At 41.4% G+C, this 12,099-nt stretch overlaps 1 protein-coding gene across 3 annotated transcripts in view; it reads left to right on the top strand.

Moving 5' to 3' along the window:
* The window catches only part of Mfsd6 (major facilitator superfamily domain containing 6), a 68,786-nt gene extending 59,119 nt beyond the window's left edge, over positions 1-9,667 (top strand). For 2 of the 3 annotated variants that reach the window (XM_021168054.3, XM_021168064.3), the window contains exons 4-7: positions 2,657-2,818; positions 3,607-3,705; positions 4,988-5,268; positions 7,480-9,667. In XM_021168054.3, coding sequence (XP_021023713.1) covers positions 2,657-2,818; positions 3,607-3,705; positions 4,988-5,268; positions 7,480-7,683 — 746 coding nt within the window. In that variant the 3' untranslated portion in view covers positions 7,684-9,667. Of the gene's footprint in view, positions 1-2,656; positions 2,819-3,606; positions 3,706-4,987; positions 5,269-7,308; positions 7,334-7,479 lie in introns of all 3 variants that reach the window. The other variant, XM_029478509.2, reaches the window with a different exon arrangement.
* The last annotated feature ends 2,432 nt before the right edge of the window (positions 9,668-12,099 follow it).

The raw sequence follows: 12,099 nt of genomic DNA, 5'->3' as shown, positions 1-12,099 counted from the left end.
TTGTAGTTAAAAAATAACCTAGATTGGTTCAGGGATGCAGTTCAGTGGTAATATTTACCCTGTGTGTAAGAAGGCTGGATTTAACCTCAGCACTGCCAAAGACAAAGCAAGACAGACAAACTCCATAAAACCTTCTTCCTTGAAATTATGACTGAAACACATATAAGAAACAGGAAAATGGATTTAATATTTCTAAGTTAATGATAAGGCATATACTGATGTGCACAGTAAAGATAAGGTTTACTCACCCATGGGCCTCCTTAATCACAGTCAGTCCAGATAACTCAGAATTAAGATTCACCTTTCCTGTGCTGGATATATTTATATTCCTGTAAATACAAATTTGTTTCTGAGATATAGTTAAGTTACTTGGAAACAGTACAGTCCTTCTGGGTTTCACTTTTAAGGTTGCTTATGTGAGGCCAGATCAGGCTCAGTTGAGTGATAACTATTACATAAGACATCACAAGCCCCTCTATTGCGTATTCCTCTAATCTCAGGGATGATGTGTTTTTCAGTAGGGCCAAGCAGAGGACTCAACATTTCTCCAAAAATATACAGATAGTCAATAGTGCCTTACAGTGCTCAGCACTGCTTGTCGGAGTTGTAAGCCAAAGCACAGCAGACACTGTTTTGCACAGCAATTTGAATGCTATTATTAGAAGAAAATAGTTTTTAAAAGTTCTGGTTAGGAGAACTTGTAGATTTCTGGTGTGTGTGTGTGCGTATGTGTGTGTATGTGTGTGTGTGTGTGTGTGTGTGTGTAGTGTGTGAAATGGTACAGCTGCTGTAGTAAACTACTGTTTTAAAAAAAACATTAAATATAATGAATGCCATGTGACGGTAAAGTCCACTTCTATCTGTATAAACACCAGCATGTATTTACTCAAAGATACTGAAATATCAATATTTAATCAATATTATTCATAATAATCAAAAGGTATAAACAACTCATATGCAATCAACAGAGGAACAAAATGTGATGTATATGTGGTATATATGTGCAATGAACTATTATTTAGTCTTTACAAAAACAGAAAATCATTTTTATAGTAGTCATTTTTGTTTTTGACCATTTCATGAATGTATAGAATGCATTCTGATTATGCTGCCACCCTGTGGCTCTCAACTTCCTCCTATCAAAACCTCATCTCTATTAGCCCCTTTCCCAGGTTCATGAATTTTGGCCTGGTTTTTGTGACCTATTGAAATTACTTAGGGGCATCTGTGTGGCTATTGGATTGGAACTATACGTTTGAGCCTGAGAGGCTCATCAGTGGCTACAGAGCTGCAGTCAAGGATTCCCCTCTGGCAAACTCTTGCCAGTAGCAAGCATTCATGTGTCAGGGGTGGACCATCTGAGCCGTCTCCTTCTGTTCCTGACTGCTGAGAGGTGTCACTCCTGTGTAGAAGCATTGTATTCATGGCAGCTGTGAGTTCATGATCACCATAGCTGTGTCTTGTCCAGAAGAGAGCATTCTGCAGCCCTGTGCCCTACCATCTGCCTCCACATTCTTTCCTTCTCCTCTTCTGTAGTATCCCCTAAGCCTTGGAAAGGGTGGTATAAATGTCTTATCTAGAGCTTACCTATCACTTAGTCTCAGCACTTTTTACAGCCATAATCTTCAATCAGTACCGTTCACTAGAAAGAGGTTTCTCTGATTAGAATGATAGTAGCATTTCTCTATTGGTATAAATATAAATATTTAGAGCCAGGTTGACACTCTATAAATTTAGCGAAACAATAGTGTTCAGTTCCCCCACTAAGATCTAAGATCTTCCCAACCATGTGTTTGTGTGTGTGTGTTTTTTTAAACAAGGTTGCCCTTTTGGATAAGGTCTTGAATCCAAACCAAAAGCAGTTGTTATCCTCATAACAGTGGTACCACTGTTGCAAAAGTGGGCACATCTTACTGAAAGGTCAGACTTGTAGATCATAGAGTTCACAACTGGGTACAACTATTAACATTTCCTCTCCTAGCAACTTGTACAGCACCCCCTGGGACCTGAAAAGGCAGGGAGGATGTTTCCAGCCCCAACACAGCTTGATTTCTCTATGCTTGCATCCAAGGTGTGCACTGAAGGAGGGGAGAGGCAGAACACATGCTACACTATGGACAAACCTTAAAGACATCACACTAAGTGAAACAAGCTAGGAAAGAAAGGACAAATACTGTTATGATTCCACCCATATGAGACGCAGAGCAGTCACATTCGCAGAGATGGAAAGATGGTTGGTTGTTAGGGAATAGCCTGGTGGGGTAAAGGGCGATGCTTTTGTTTAGGATAATAAGAAAGTCAAAGATGGATAATAGTGATGGATGCTCAACACTGTGAGTGTGCCTAGTGCTATAGCACTATCACTGTCCCTAATGCTCCTGAACTATATGTTAAGAAAAATAGCTAAAATAACAATCAGAAGAACATTGTATGCTTGAATGAAATTCTCAAAGCAAAAAAATATATTGCAGTGACTTAAATGAAACATTTGTTATGTATGTTTTATCATAAAATATGTACATGTGTTTTCACATATGCATAGTATATCTATATATTATAATAGGTCCCTGGTTTAATAAATAATTCATGTCACAAAATAAATGTTATCCAAGGAGTGCTGAGCAGATGCTGACGCCCTCCTGCTCTTCTTCTGTAGGTGTCACACACGCAGCCATCTGGGCAGCGTGCATCTCATACCTCAGTGCAGCTGTTCCCCCTGAGCTGAGGACTTCTGCACAGGGAATCCTGCAAGGCCTTCATCTGGGTCTGGGGCGAGGATGTGGTGCCATGATCGGAGGCGTGTTAGTCAATTATTTTGGTAAGAATGATTTTCCTTTTGGTCCTTTGGGGAAAATAGTTTTTTTTTTTTCTCCCAACTATACCAGTATTCTTGTCCTCCTCTTTTTACACTACATGGTCATCATAATTGTAAAGCACATGGTCAGGTTGTGAAGATGTTTAAAGCCATTTAGGTCATTCTAGGAAATTAGGTTGTAAAGATGTTCATGGCCCAATCTTCTGGCAAATGGCTTGATGAAATACTACATAAACCTCAAAGGAGCCAAACAATTGAAGAAGCACACTCGCATGCTTTTAGTTGAGTCCTGTGCCCCACACCTGCTGTAGTAATAAGAAGGAAGCTGAATCCATTATCCTTGCTTAGAAAGGCTTCCCTATTCACTGTTCTTGACACTGGGTCTTTGCATCACAGCCAGTCTGCCTCATTTGACCTCTCCTTGGAAATCTGACAGCTGAGATAGTCATTCTGGATTTTTGACTGCTTGGTCTGTGCAAGGCACCCAGGGTTGTGTGAATTTATAGCACTATTTAAGAGCTGCTGCCCAACTGCAGATGAATAGCACTGTTCCTTAGCAAGCTGGTTGATGGGCATCATGAAGACAGCACTGAGTATCATGTGACTGAGAGACAATCCTCCACCGAGCTGAACCGGCACTGGGGTCTCCTAATACAGGCAGCTAAGGAAAGGGCAGTGAGTCACTGCTCAATGAACCAATGCTTCCTTTGCCCCAGTGTTAAGACTGTTTACGGCGAAAGGTTGCTCTATTTCCTGGAATTACCATTTGGCCCGCTTTGCTTATTTTCAAGGGGCTGCTGCAACTTTCCGAGGAATTGGCATGGCTTGCCTGGTGATCCTTCTCCTCTTTGCCCTGATCCAGTGGCTGGCAGTACCAGATGAAGAAGAAGGTGAACATTTCCTTTCCTTTCATCTTTGGAGGTGAGCGTAGGAGGTTAAGGGTTTGAGGCTAGGCTTCCATGTGTAACCTGGACTGGCCTTGAGTTTGCAATCCTGCCTCTTTCTTGGTGATTCCCAAGAATCCTGCTGTACTGTGAACATCTGGCCTGCAGACATCATGTTCTCAGTGCTGTCTTGGTAAACTCATGATAGAGATGACACACCTCCTATAATGAGAAGACTGGCTGCTGAGCTGATTGCAGTTTCTTGGTTTTGTTTTATGTAATAGTGTGAAGTGCCATGGAAGCAGTAGTTACAAACCTCCCTGGAATTCTTAAGAGATTGCAGATATAAGGCAAATACATACAGCTGTGTGGTAATTTACTACCAGTAACATGGGATACCCTTATTAAACTGTATGCCCTTACCTTCATTAAACATATGTCTATGGATACTTCCGCTGAGAGGCATGGCCTTTGTTAAAACTGTCATGCAGTCGGGCAGTGGTGGCACACACCTTTAATCCCAGCACTTGGGAGGCAGAGGCAGGCAGATTTCTGAGTTCGAGGCCAGCCTGGTATACAAAGTGAGTTCCAGGACAGCCAGGGTTATACAGAGAAACCCTGTCTCAAAAAAACCAAACCCAAAACAGACAAACAAAAAAACAACAAAAAACTGTCATGCAAAGGGGAGGTCAGGCCAGTGAAACAGGTCAGCAGGTAGAGGCACCTGCTGCCAAGCCTATCTGAATTCAATCCGAGAGACCCACACAGTGAAAAGATAGAACCAATGCCTTCAAGTTGTCCTCTCGGGCCTTCACCTGTGTTCTACATCACTCCCACAAACACCACATACACACTAAATAAATAATACAATTTTTTGACATCTTAGTTGTGAGCCTAGCCTTTAATATCTGAAACATCTCTCTAGTCCTGATTTTAAAAAATTAACATGAGTCAGGTGCTATTAAACTTTTGGTGAAAAGTGTCAACCAATCCAAGTGTCAATCCAAGGCACTGCATCTTGGATTCTCAGTCCTTCAATATTCCCAGTCACATGATACTTCAATATTCCCTGAGGTGGTCTAGTAAGAGAGAACATTGCTTGTTACAGAACCTTAGAGGAACATCTCAATCTCACTGAGCAGCACTGGACAGAGACTGGTTCTCAGTCTCTGGCTGGGAGTATAAGGTCCTAGGTGTGCACTACCGTGTCAGGACTGTGTTCACCTTCACCTTTGTTTGAAACATGTAGAAAACTCAAAAAGTCATTTTAACATTATTTTCTCTCTAGACAAGACAATGTTGGCAGAAAGGATCCCTGTTCCCTCTAGTCCTGTTCCCATAGCAACCATCGACCTGGTACAACAACAGACTGAAGATGTCATGCCACGCATTGAGGCCAGACTTCCGCCCAAAAAAACCAAGCACCAGGAAGAGCAGGAAGATGTAAATAAACCGGCCTGGGGGGTCAGCTCCTCGCCTTGGGTGACCTTTGTCTATGCTCTCTACCAAGTTAAAGAGCTAATGCAACTGACAAGAGACAGCCGTGCTTCTGAGATACAACCTTTACAGGTAACCCTCTGCTGGGCTAGCATGGCGTCTGCACCGTTACTCCCTCCTTGTTCATCAAAACATATGGGAAACAGAAAATCAGGCATGTTAGCAAAGGATATCAGTGGTCTGGGATCACTCTGTCACAGGAGTGTTTACCAGGTAGCATAGGAAGAGAATGGGCTTTATGGAGATCAGAAAGGCTTCACAAAGGCATTAAAAAAAAATCTATTCCAGCTTTTCATACTACAATTCTCAGCCAGAATATGCAGCTCTTGCTTTCAGAAAATGTGTTTACTAATCTCTATAAATCAGAATTCCAGGGGGACCATTACACATACCAGGAGTGCAGTAAACAGTTGCTAAATTAACCCATTTAGCTATGCCTCATATGGCTCTGTCTGATAAGCCTACTCAGTAAAGTCTGGTTCTGAGAGGCCTCACTTGGGAGGTAGAGGCATGTTCTTTTTTTGTTCCCAAAGGCTTTCCTGGAAAAAGTCCAATGCTATTGATAAAATCAGCAATTATAGAAATAAAGTCATACCCTGACTTTGGAAAAGGAACATGCCTTCTGTGAACAGTTTGGTCAAAGCCATAAATCTACTCCACGGTTAGATTAATCTTTCCACTTTCTTGATAAGTCATGTCAGCTTTATATTTACAGTAGCTTAAAAGGACCCAGAGGAGGGCAGGCAAGACGGCTCAGTTGGTAAACACACCTGTCACCAAGCTCAATGACCTGAGCTTGATCTTTGGAATACAAATAGTTGAAAGACAAAGTCAACTCCCACAAGTTGTTCTTATACTTCCATCCCCACTCCATGGCACACTTAGACAACAATACAAACAAACAAAAACAAATAAATGTGATTTTTTTTAAAAAGCGACTCAAAAGGAAAAATAAGAGGGAAAATAAAGAGTAATTTCTTTTTAAAAATTTTGACAAACTACTGGTGATTGCAGAGATGGCCCAACCGTTGTCTGCTACTGTTGCAAAGGACCTGAGTTTGGTTCTGAGCATCCAGGATTCGCCCAGTATCACAGCTGTATGTACCTCTATCTCCAAAGGATTTAATGGTGCTCGTGTGCAGGTGCCCATCCGCCAACACGCATGCACACACATAATTCAAAATAAAGACAAAGCTTCATGAAAGAAAAGGCAAGTTTGTCAAACTACCATGATGAATCTCGGGTTTATAAACTACCTGGAAAGTCTTTGCATAGTTTTACTGAACTGACACTTCACTGATAGCCATATTCGTGCCACAATGTGCATAGTCCAGTTTAGTCATCCATCAAGCCAGGACTGGACAGGAGATGGAGGAGCGCTCAGAGGCTTCCAGAGCTTAAAGCAGGAAGGAGACACAGGGAAAGGATGCCCTGCTACCCAGGAGAGGCAATACTTTCAGTACTTTGTGAATTTATCCTTATTTTTACAGATGCCCAGTAGCCTGTGCAGCATTAAAGTTTGCTTTTCTTGCTCTCTTGTGTGAGTTAAAATTGTATTGTTTGAGGTAATTACATTTCAGAATCAGGGGAATGAAAGAAAAAAATTTTTAGTTCAACTACAGGAAATAGAAATGAACAGCAATTCAGAAGAAAAAAAAAAAACTTCTGAAATAATCCTGTTCCCTGACTTGTACAGTCAATGTAGCATTTACTAAGGGTACTGGTGTGTGTTCTCAGATCGCTCCCATCGGCTTCACAGACCTGTGTGCATTCCCTGCTCTGTCTTGCTTAGCTATTAGTACTCATTTTGAAATCCAGGACTCTCTCACAGGCATTCTTTGCCTAGATATCTTGAGGCTGAGGGTCCTTGTTTACTGATTACTATTCAGTGTCTCCTGGCTCTTCAATACTGTGGCCTTTCCAATAGCTAGCATTCAGGTATCCCATGGCTCTTGCCTGGTGACTTGCCACAGGGCTGGGGTACTCTATTTGTGACGTATGTGTAAATGTAAAGTTGTTTGCCTAGCAGTGACAAGAACACAGATACAAATGTTCCCTTAGCCATAGGTATGTCTGCTTATAGTGTTTGTGTTTTTCATGCGGCTTTGGCAGTTGCACATAGGAAAGGAGATGAAAGGTAAGATGTCTATCCTATTCCTTTATGCGTTGGTCCCTGAAGTGGGCTTTTTGAGAGATCGCCACACATTAGCTGTGTGAAAATATGTATAATGGTTGGATTTGTTTTTTTCTCAAACACCATGGAACATGTGTTTTTCCTTCCAGGGGACCAGTGAGAATCGGGACGTCTCTCCAGCTGGTGGAGCCCAGCGTGCCCCACGTGAAACTCACTCTGCCTCACCTAGAAACCAGCCATCCCCTGACACAGCAGCATCTCAAACGCAGTCCAACCCTGCTCACCCCAGTGCTACCCCACATGGACAGGAGAGTGGAGAGAAGCAGGCTCAGCCCACTGTGGGAGAACACTGAGGGTCATGTCATACCCTGCATGGCACTAGGCACCTCAGCCAGGACAGAGGGCGAGGCCCCAACCCTGACCATGCCTCTGCAAGGGGGTCACTGCAATGCATATGCTTCTAAATATCTAAACTCATTACTGTGGAACAACACACACACACACTCACACTCACTCACTCGCACGCACACAGATGCACAAATGCACAGGCACACATGAGTACATGTTGGCAGGAAAACAGAGACTGCCACAGTCCAGTAGAGACACAGAACAACGTCTCTTGGTTAGTTAGGTCTGACCTAACTTCTCCACCAAGGTGAAAGGGGGAGAAGCAGAACTCACACCAAGTTGGGTGAATGAAAGGGCCACAAGGTGAACAAGGACTTCATCTCCCTCTTCTGATTATTTATTCTAAATATTGGGTTCTTAGTGAAAAGTGAGAGGGAAAAAAGTATATCTATAGTTTTATTCATCTTGAAGAAAAGAACTTTAAAAATTATAAGGCATATTGAAAAGGGAACCAGATGGAACTTAGTAGAACATATGCTTTTTTGTTGTTTAGAAAAGTTCAGAGTTTCACTGAACTTTGTACATCTCTAGCAAATATATTTTTATATGCATATAGTATATAGTGAGCATAGTTCTTTGGGAAGCAAAGCTGTTACAGACTACTGCATACTGAGTTGAGCTTTAAAATGTCTTTGATGCAATGGGCTGTGAGAATGAGCAGAAGTGAGAGGATATTTCAAAGACTCCAACAAACTCAGTATCCTAAGACATGACAGGCAAGGCCTTTCTAAGCAGGCCCTTCTATAGCAGCCTCTGATGCTGTATTTTAATTAGACTTGGGTTCTAATTAGCTAATGGAATTAAAAAAAACTCACTGGATTCCTAAGTGTTAAGCTAAAGAGTACTATTTACAAAGAGCAGGATAAGATTTAAGTGCCTGGGGGAGGGACTTGATGTTTAAAACTTACATAGTAGGTCTGTTTTGTTTGTGAAGGAGTAAGTAGGGAGCCAGGAATGGGAATAAGAATGACTTTCTAAAGACTTAAGAAATGAATCTTAGCATATTCTTCTCCCCCAAACCATAGTCATACACTGAAAACTTTTGGGTTTGGGCTACAAACTACACCAGGTACCACCACAGATAGAAGGTGTCTGGGTGACTGCATGTAGAGCTTCCTCCTAGAAGGAAAGCAGAGGCTGTAAGAAGCCTAGGGATGCCTGCCTATGGAAGGGGGATGCTGCTGTGGTTGAATGGGGGTCAGTCATATTGTGGATGGACACCAGAATGGTTCGAAATGGAAGCTCACCCTAGCCTCTAACATAGGAGACAGGATCAGCTGTCCAGTGAAGGCTTCTGTGTGACAGTTCTGCCTGCCCCTGTCTCGGGAGGAAACATTCTACACCTGGATGCCTAGCTTCACCACAAAACACAGCTTGGAATGATGGGGACAATTAAGCTAATGGTTACTTTTGCACTTGAATGGTACTGCACTGTCAACCCCCAAGGCTCATTTTAAGTGACCTTTAAAATCAGATGTATTTATTATGCTTGTGCAATTACAGAAATGAAGTGGGAGACAGACTGAGCCCCACCTATGAATGTACAGTATGTGGATTGTGAAACTGACTGTAGGGAATCAGAGCGTTGTATCTTGTGTTTACAATTCTGGTTGATGTCTTTGAAAAGCTGCTGGTTTTGGAGATGCACAGTGGATGTATTGAAATAAAAAGTAAATACCACTTTTAAATATTTCTTAAATGAAAAACACGTGACCAAACAAGAGAACATCCTCTGCTCTGTAATGAATGACACCAAATTCAATATGCCTTCGTTACAAAATGTTTACTGTGAGCGTCGATCCAACAATGCAGTAATTTCTAGCCTTTTGAGCTGACACCTTCACGAGTTTGTGGACTTTGTGACTTTTTCTTCCTGTTCTTACAGTGCCATATGTCACTTGAAAAATATTAAAGTGAATTCCAATTAAACTTGATTTGAGAATTTTATAATCTCTCTTGAGATCCTTGGAAATACTCAGGGATGTCAAAGCTGAGGCTAATAATCACTACGATAATGATTTGTCCTGCTCCTCTCTGCCTGCAGGAACAGTTATGCTACCCTAGAGTTCTGTGTGGACCCAAGTTGGCTCGCTGCTATTAACTAGACTATTCTTAAAGCAGAGTAATAGTACATCCCAAAGGCCAGCACAGCTAAAGAGCCAGAGTCATAGGACAGTGCTACTTTATCATCCTAGTGACCTTGCAGTGGCAGGAAACAGGCAGGTGGCTAGCACTCCCAGGGGTTTGCAGCTTGCTCATGGGACTCCTAAGCAATATGCCTCTCAGCATATCCGTTAAGTAGAGCAGCTGCAAAAAGGGAAGTTCATCCATGGTTAGATCATTTGTTTTTAAAAAGCCCTACCTGGTTTACATAACCTTCCTCATTGAAAATATGAGGATTCTTAAGCCAATAGGGCCTAAGTTATGGGATCATGGTCAGAGCCAGGACACAGACTCAACTCTTGCTAACACCAGAGCCCCGTCTACCACCTTCCCATCCTAGTGGGAGGGAAAGCTTCCACTGTGGTACAAGACATAAATAGCCTAGCCATGAGTTCTGTGTGCCTGAAACCTATGTGTGTTTGTTTCTATTCTTGATATCTAGACATTCTCTAAACCTTAAATCAGCATCCCAAGCAATAGCCTTTCCAATAAAACTTCCTGACAAGATTGTAGGTTCTCTACTTTTGTTGTCCCAGTATGAGTGCTATGAGCTGCCTGTGACTCTTACAGTGGATATGTACCTACTGTGTCTCTGAGGATTTCTATCTTTTTTGTTTGTTTGGTTGGCTTTTTTGTTTGTAGAACATGATTTTAGTATTTTCAACTGTTAATATTCAACAAACAGAATAATTATTTTAAGATATATTTTGTTGTATGTCTCCCTTTTCATTTCTGGTTTTATTAATTTAGATACTGTCTTTGTGCCCTCTGGTTAGTCTGGCTAAGGGTTTATCTATCTTGTTGATTTCTCTCAAAAAACCAGCTTCTGATTTTGATTCTCTGTAGAGTTGGTTTTGTTTCTACTTGGTTGATTTCAGCCCTGAGTTTGATTATTTCCCACCATCTACTCCTCTAGGGTGTATTTGCTGCTTTTTGTTCTAGGCTTTCAGGTGTGCTGTCAAGCTCCTGTAAGCTCTCTCCAGTTTCTTTTGGGAGAACTTAGAGCTATGAGTTTTCCTCTTACAACTGCTTTCCTTGTGTCCCATAAATTTTGGTATGATATGTCTTCATTTTCATTAAATTCTAAAAAGCGTTTCTTTTTTTATATTTTCCTTTCTTGACCAAGTTATCGTTGAGTAGAGCGTTGTTCAGCTTCCATGTGTATGTGTGCTTTTCGTTGTTTTTGTTGGTATTTAAGACCAGCCTTAGTCTGTGGTGATCTGATAGGGTGCATGGAATTATTTCAATCTTCTTGTATCTGTTGAGGCCTGTTTTGTGTCTGATTATATGGTCAATTTTGGAGAAGGTACCATGAGGTGCTAAGTAGAAGGTATATTCTTTTGCTTTAGGATGAAATGTTCTATAGATACTGTTAGATCCATTCAGTTCATAAGTTCTGTTAGTGTCTCTGTATCTCTGTTTAGTTCCTGTTTCCCTGATCTGTCCATTGCTGAAAGTGGGGTGTTGAAGTCTCCCACTATTATTGTATGGGGTACAATGTGTGCTTTGAGCTTTAGTAAGGTTTCTTTTATGAATGTGAGTGCCCTTGCATTTGGAACATAGATGTTCAGAATTGAGAGTTCATCTTGGTTGATTTTTCATTTGACCAGTATCAAGTGTCCTTCCTTAACTTTTTTGATAACTTTTGGTTGAAAGTTGATTTTATTGGATATTAGAATGGCTACTCCAGCTTGTTTCTTGGGACCACTTGCTTAGAAAATTGTTTTCAAACCTTTTACTCTGAGGTAGTGTCTGTCTTTGTCACTGAGGTACATTTCCTGTATGCAGCAAAATGCTGGGTCCTGTTTACATAGCCAGTCTGTTAATTAATGTCTTTTTATTGGGGAATTGAGTCCACTGATGTTAGGAGATATTAAGGAAAAGTGATTGTTACTTCCTGTTATTTTTGTGGGCTTCTATCTTTAAACCACTTCCTGTGATGCAAACTGTCACACAAGACATCACTTATGGGAAGTCTGGGGGCCTCTACTTCCCTAAGTTCGGCAAGAGCTCTTGGATCCAAGTTAGGTGACTCTGTGAAGGTGAGAGGATGATTATGAGAGATGATTACTGGAAAGGGAAAGGGTGATTTCCCATCCAGACATCCTTCAGTGCATTGAGACAAGACACTTTAAACTCTAAACCATTCATGTACTGTTTACACAAAAGCTTTAATAACTCCCTGATGCAGAACTTCT

Source organism: Mus caroli, unplaced genomic scaffold, assembly GCF_978045245.1.
Source record: "Mus caroli unplaced genomic scaffold, Mus_caroli_1 scaffold_1, whole genome shotgun sequence".
Classification (NCBI taxonomy): Eukaryota; Metazoa; Chordata; class Mammalia; order Rodentia; family Muridae; genus Mus; species Mus caroli.
Note: the sequence above shows the minus strand (reverse complement) of the source record. Positions and strands in the feature narration are given on the sequence as shown.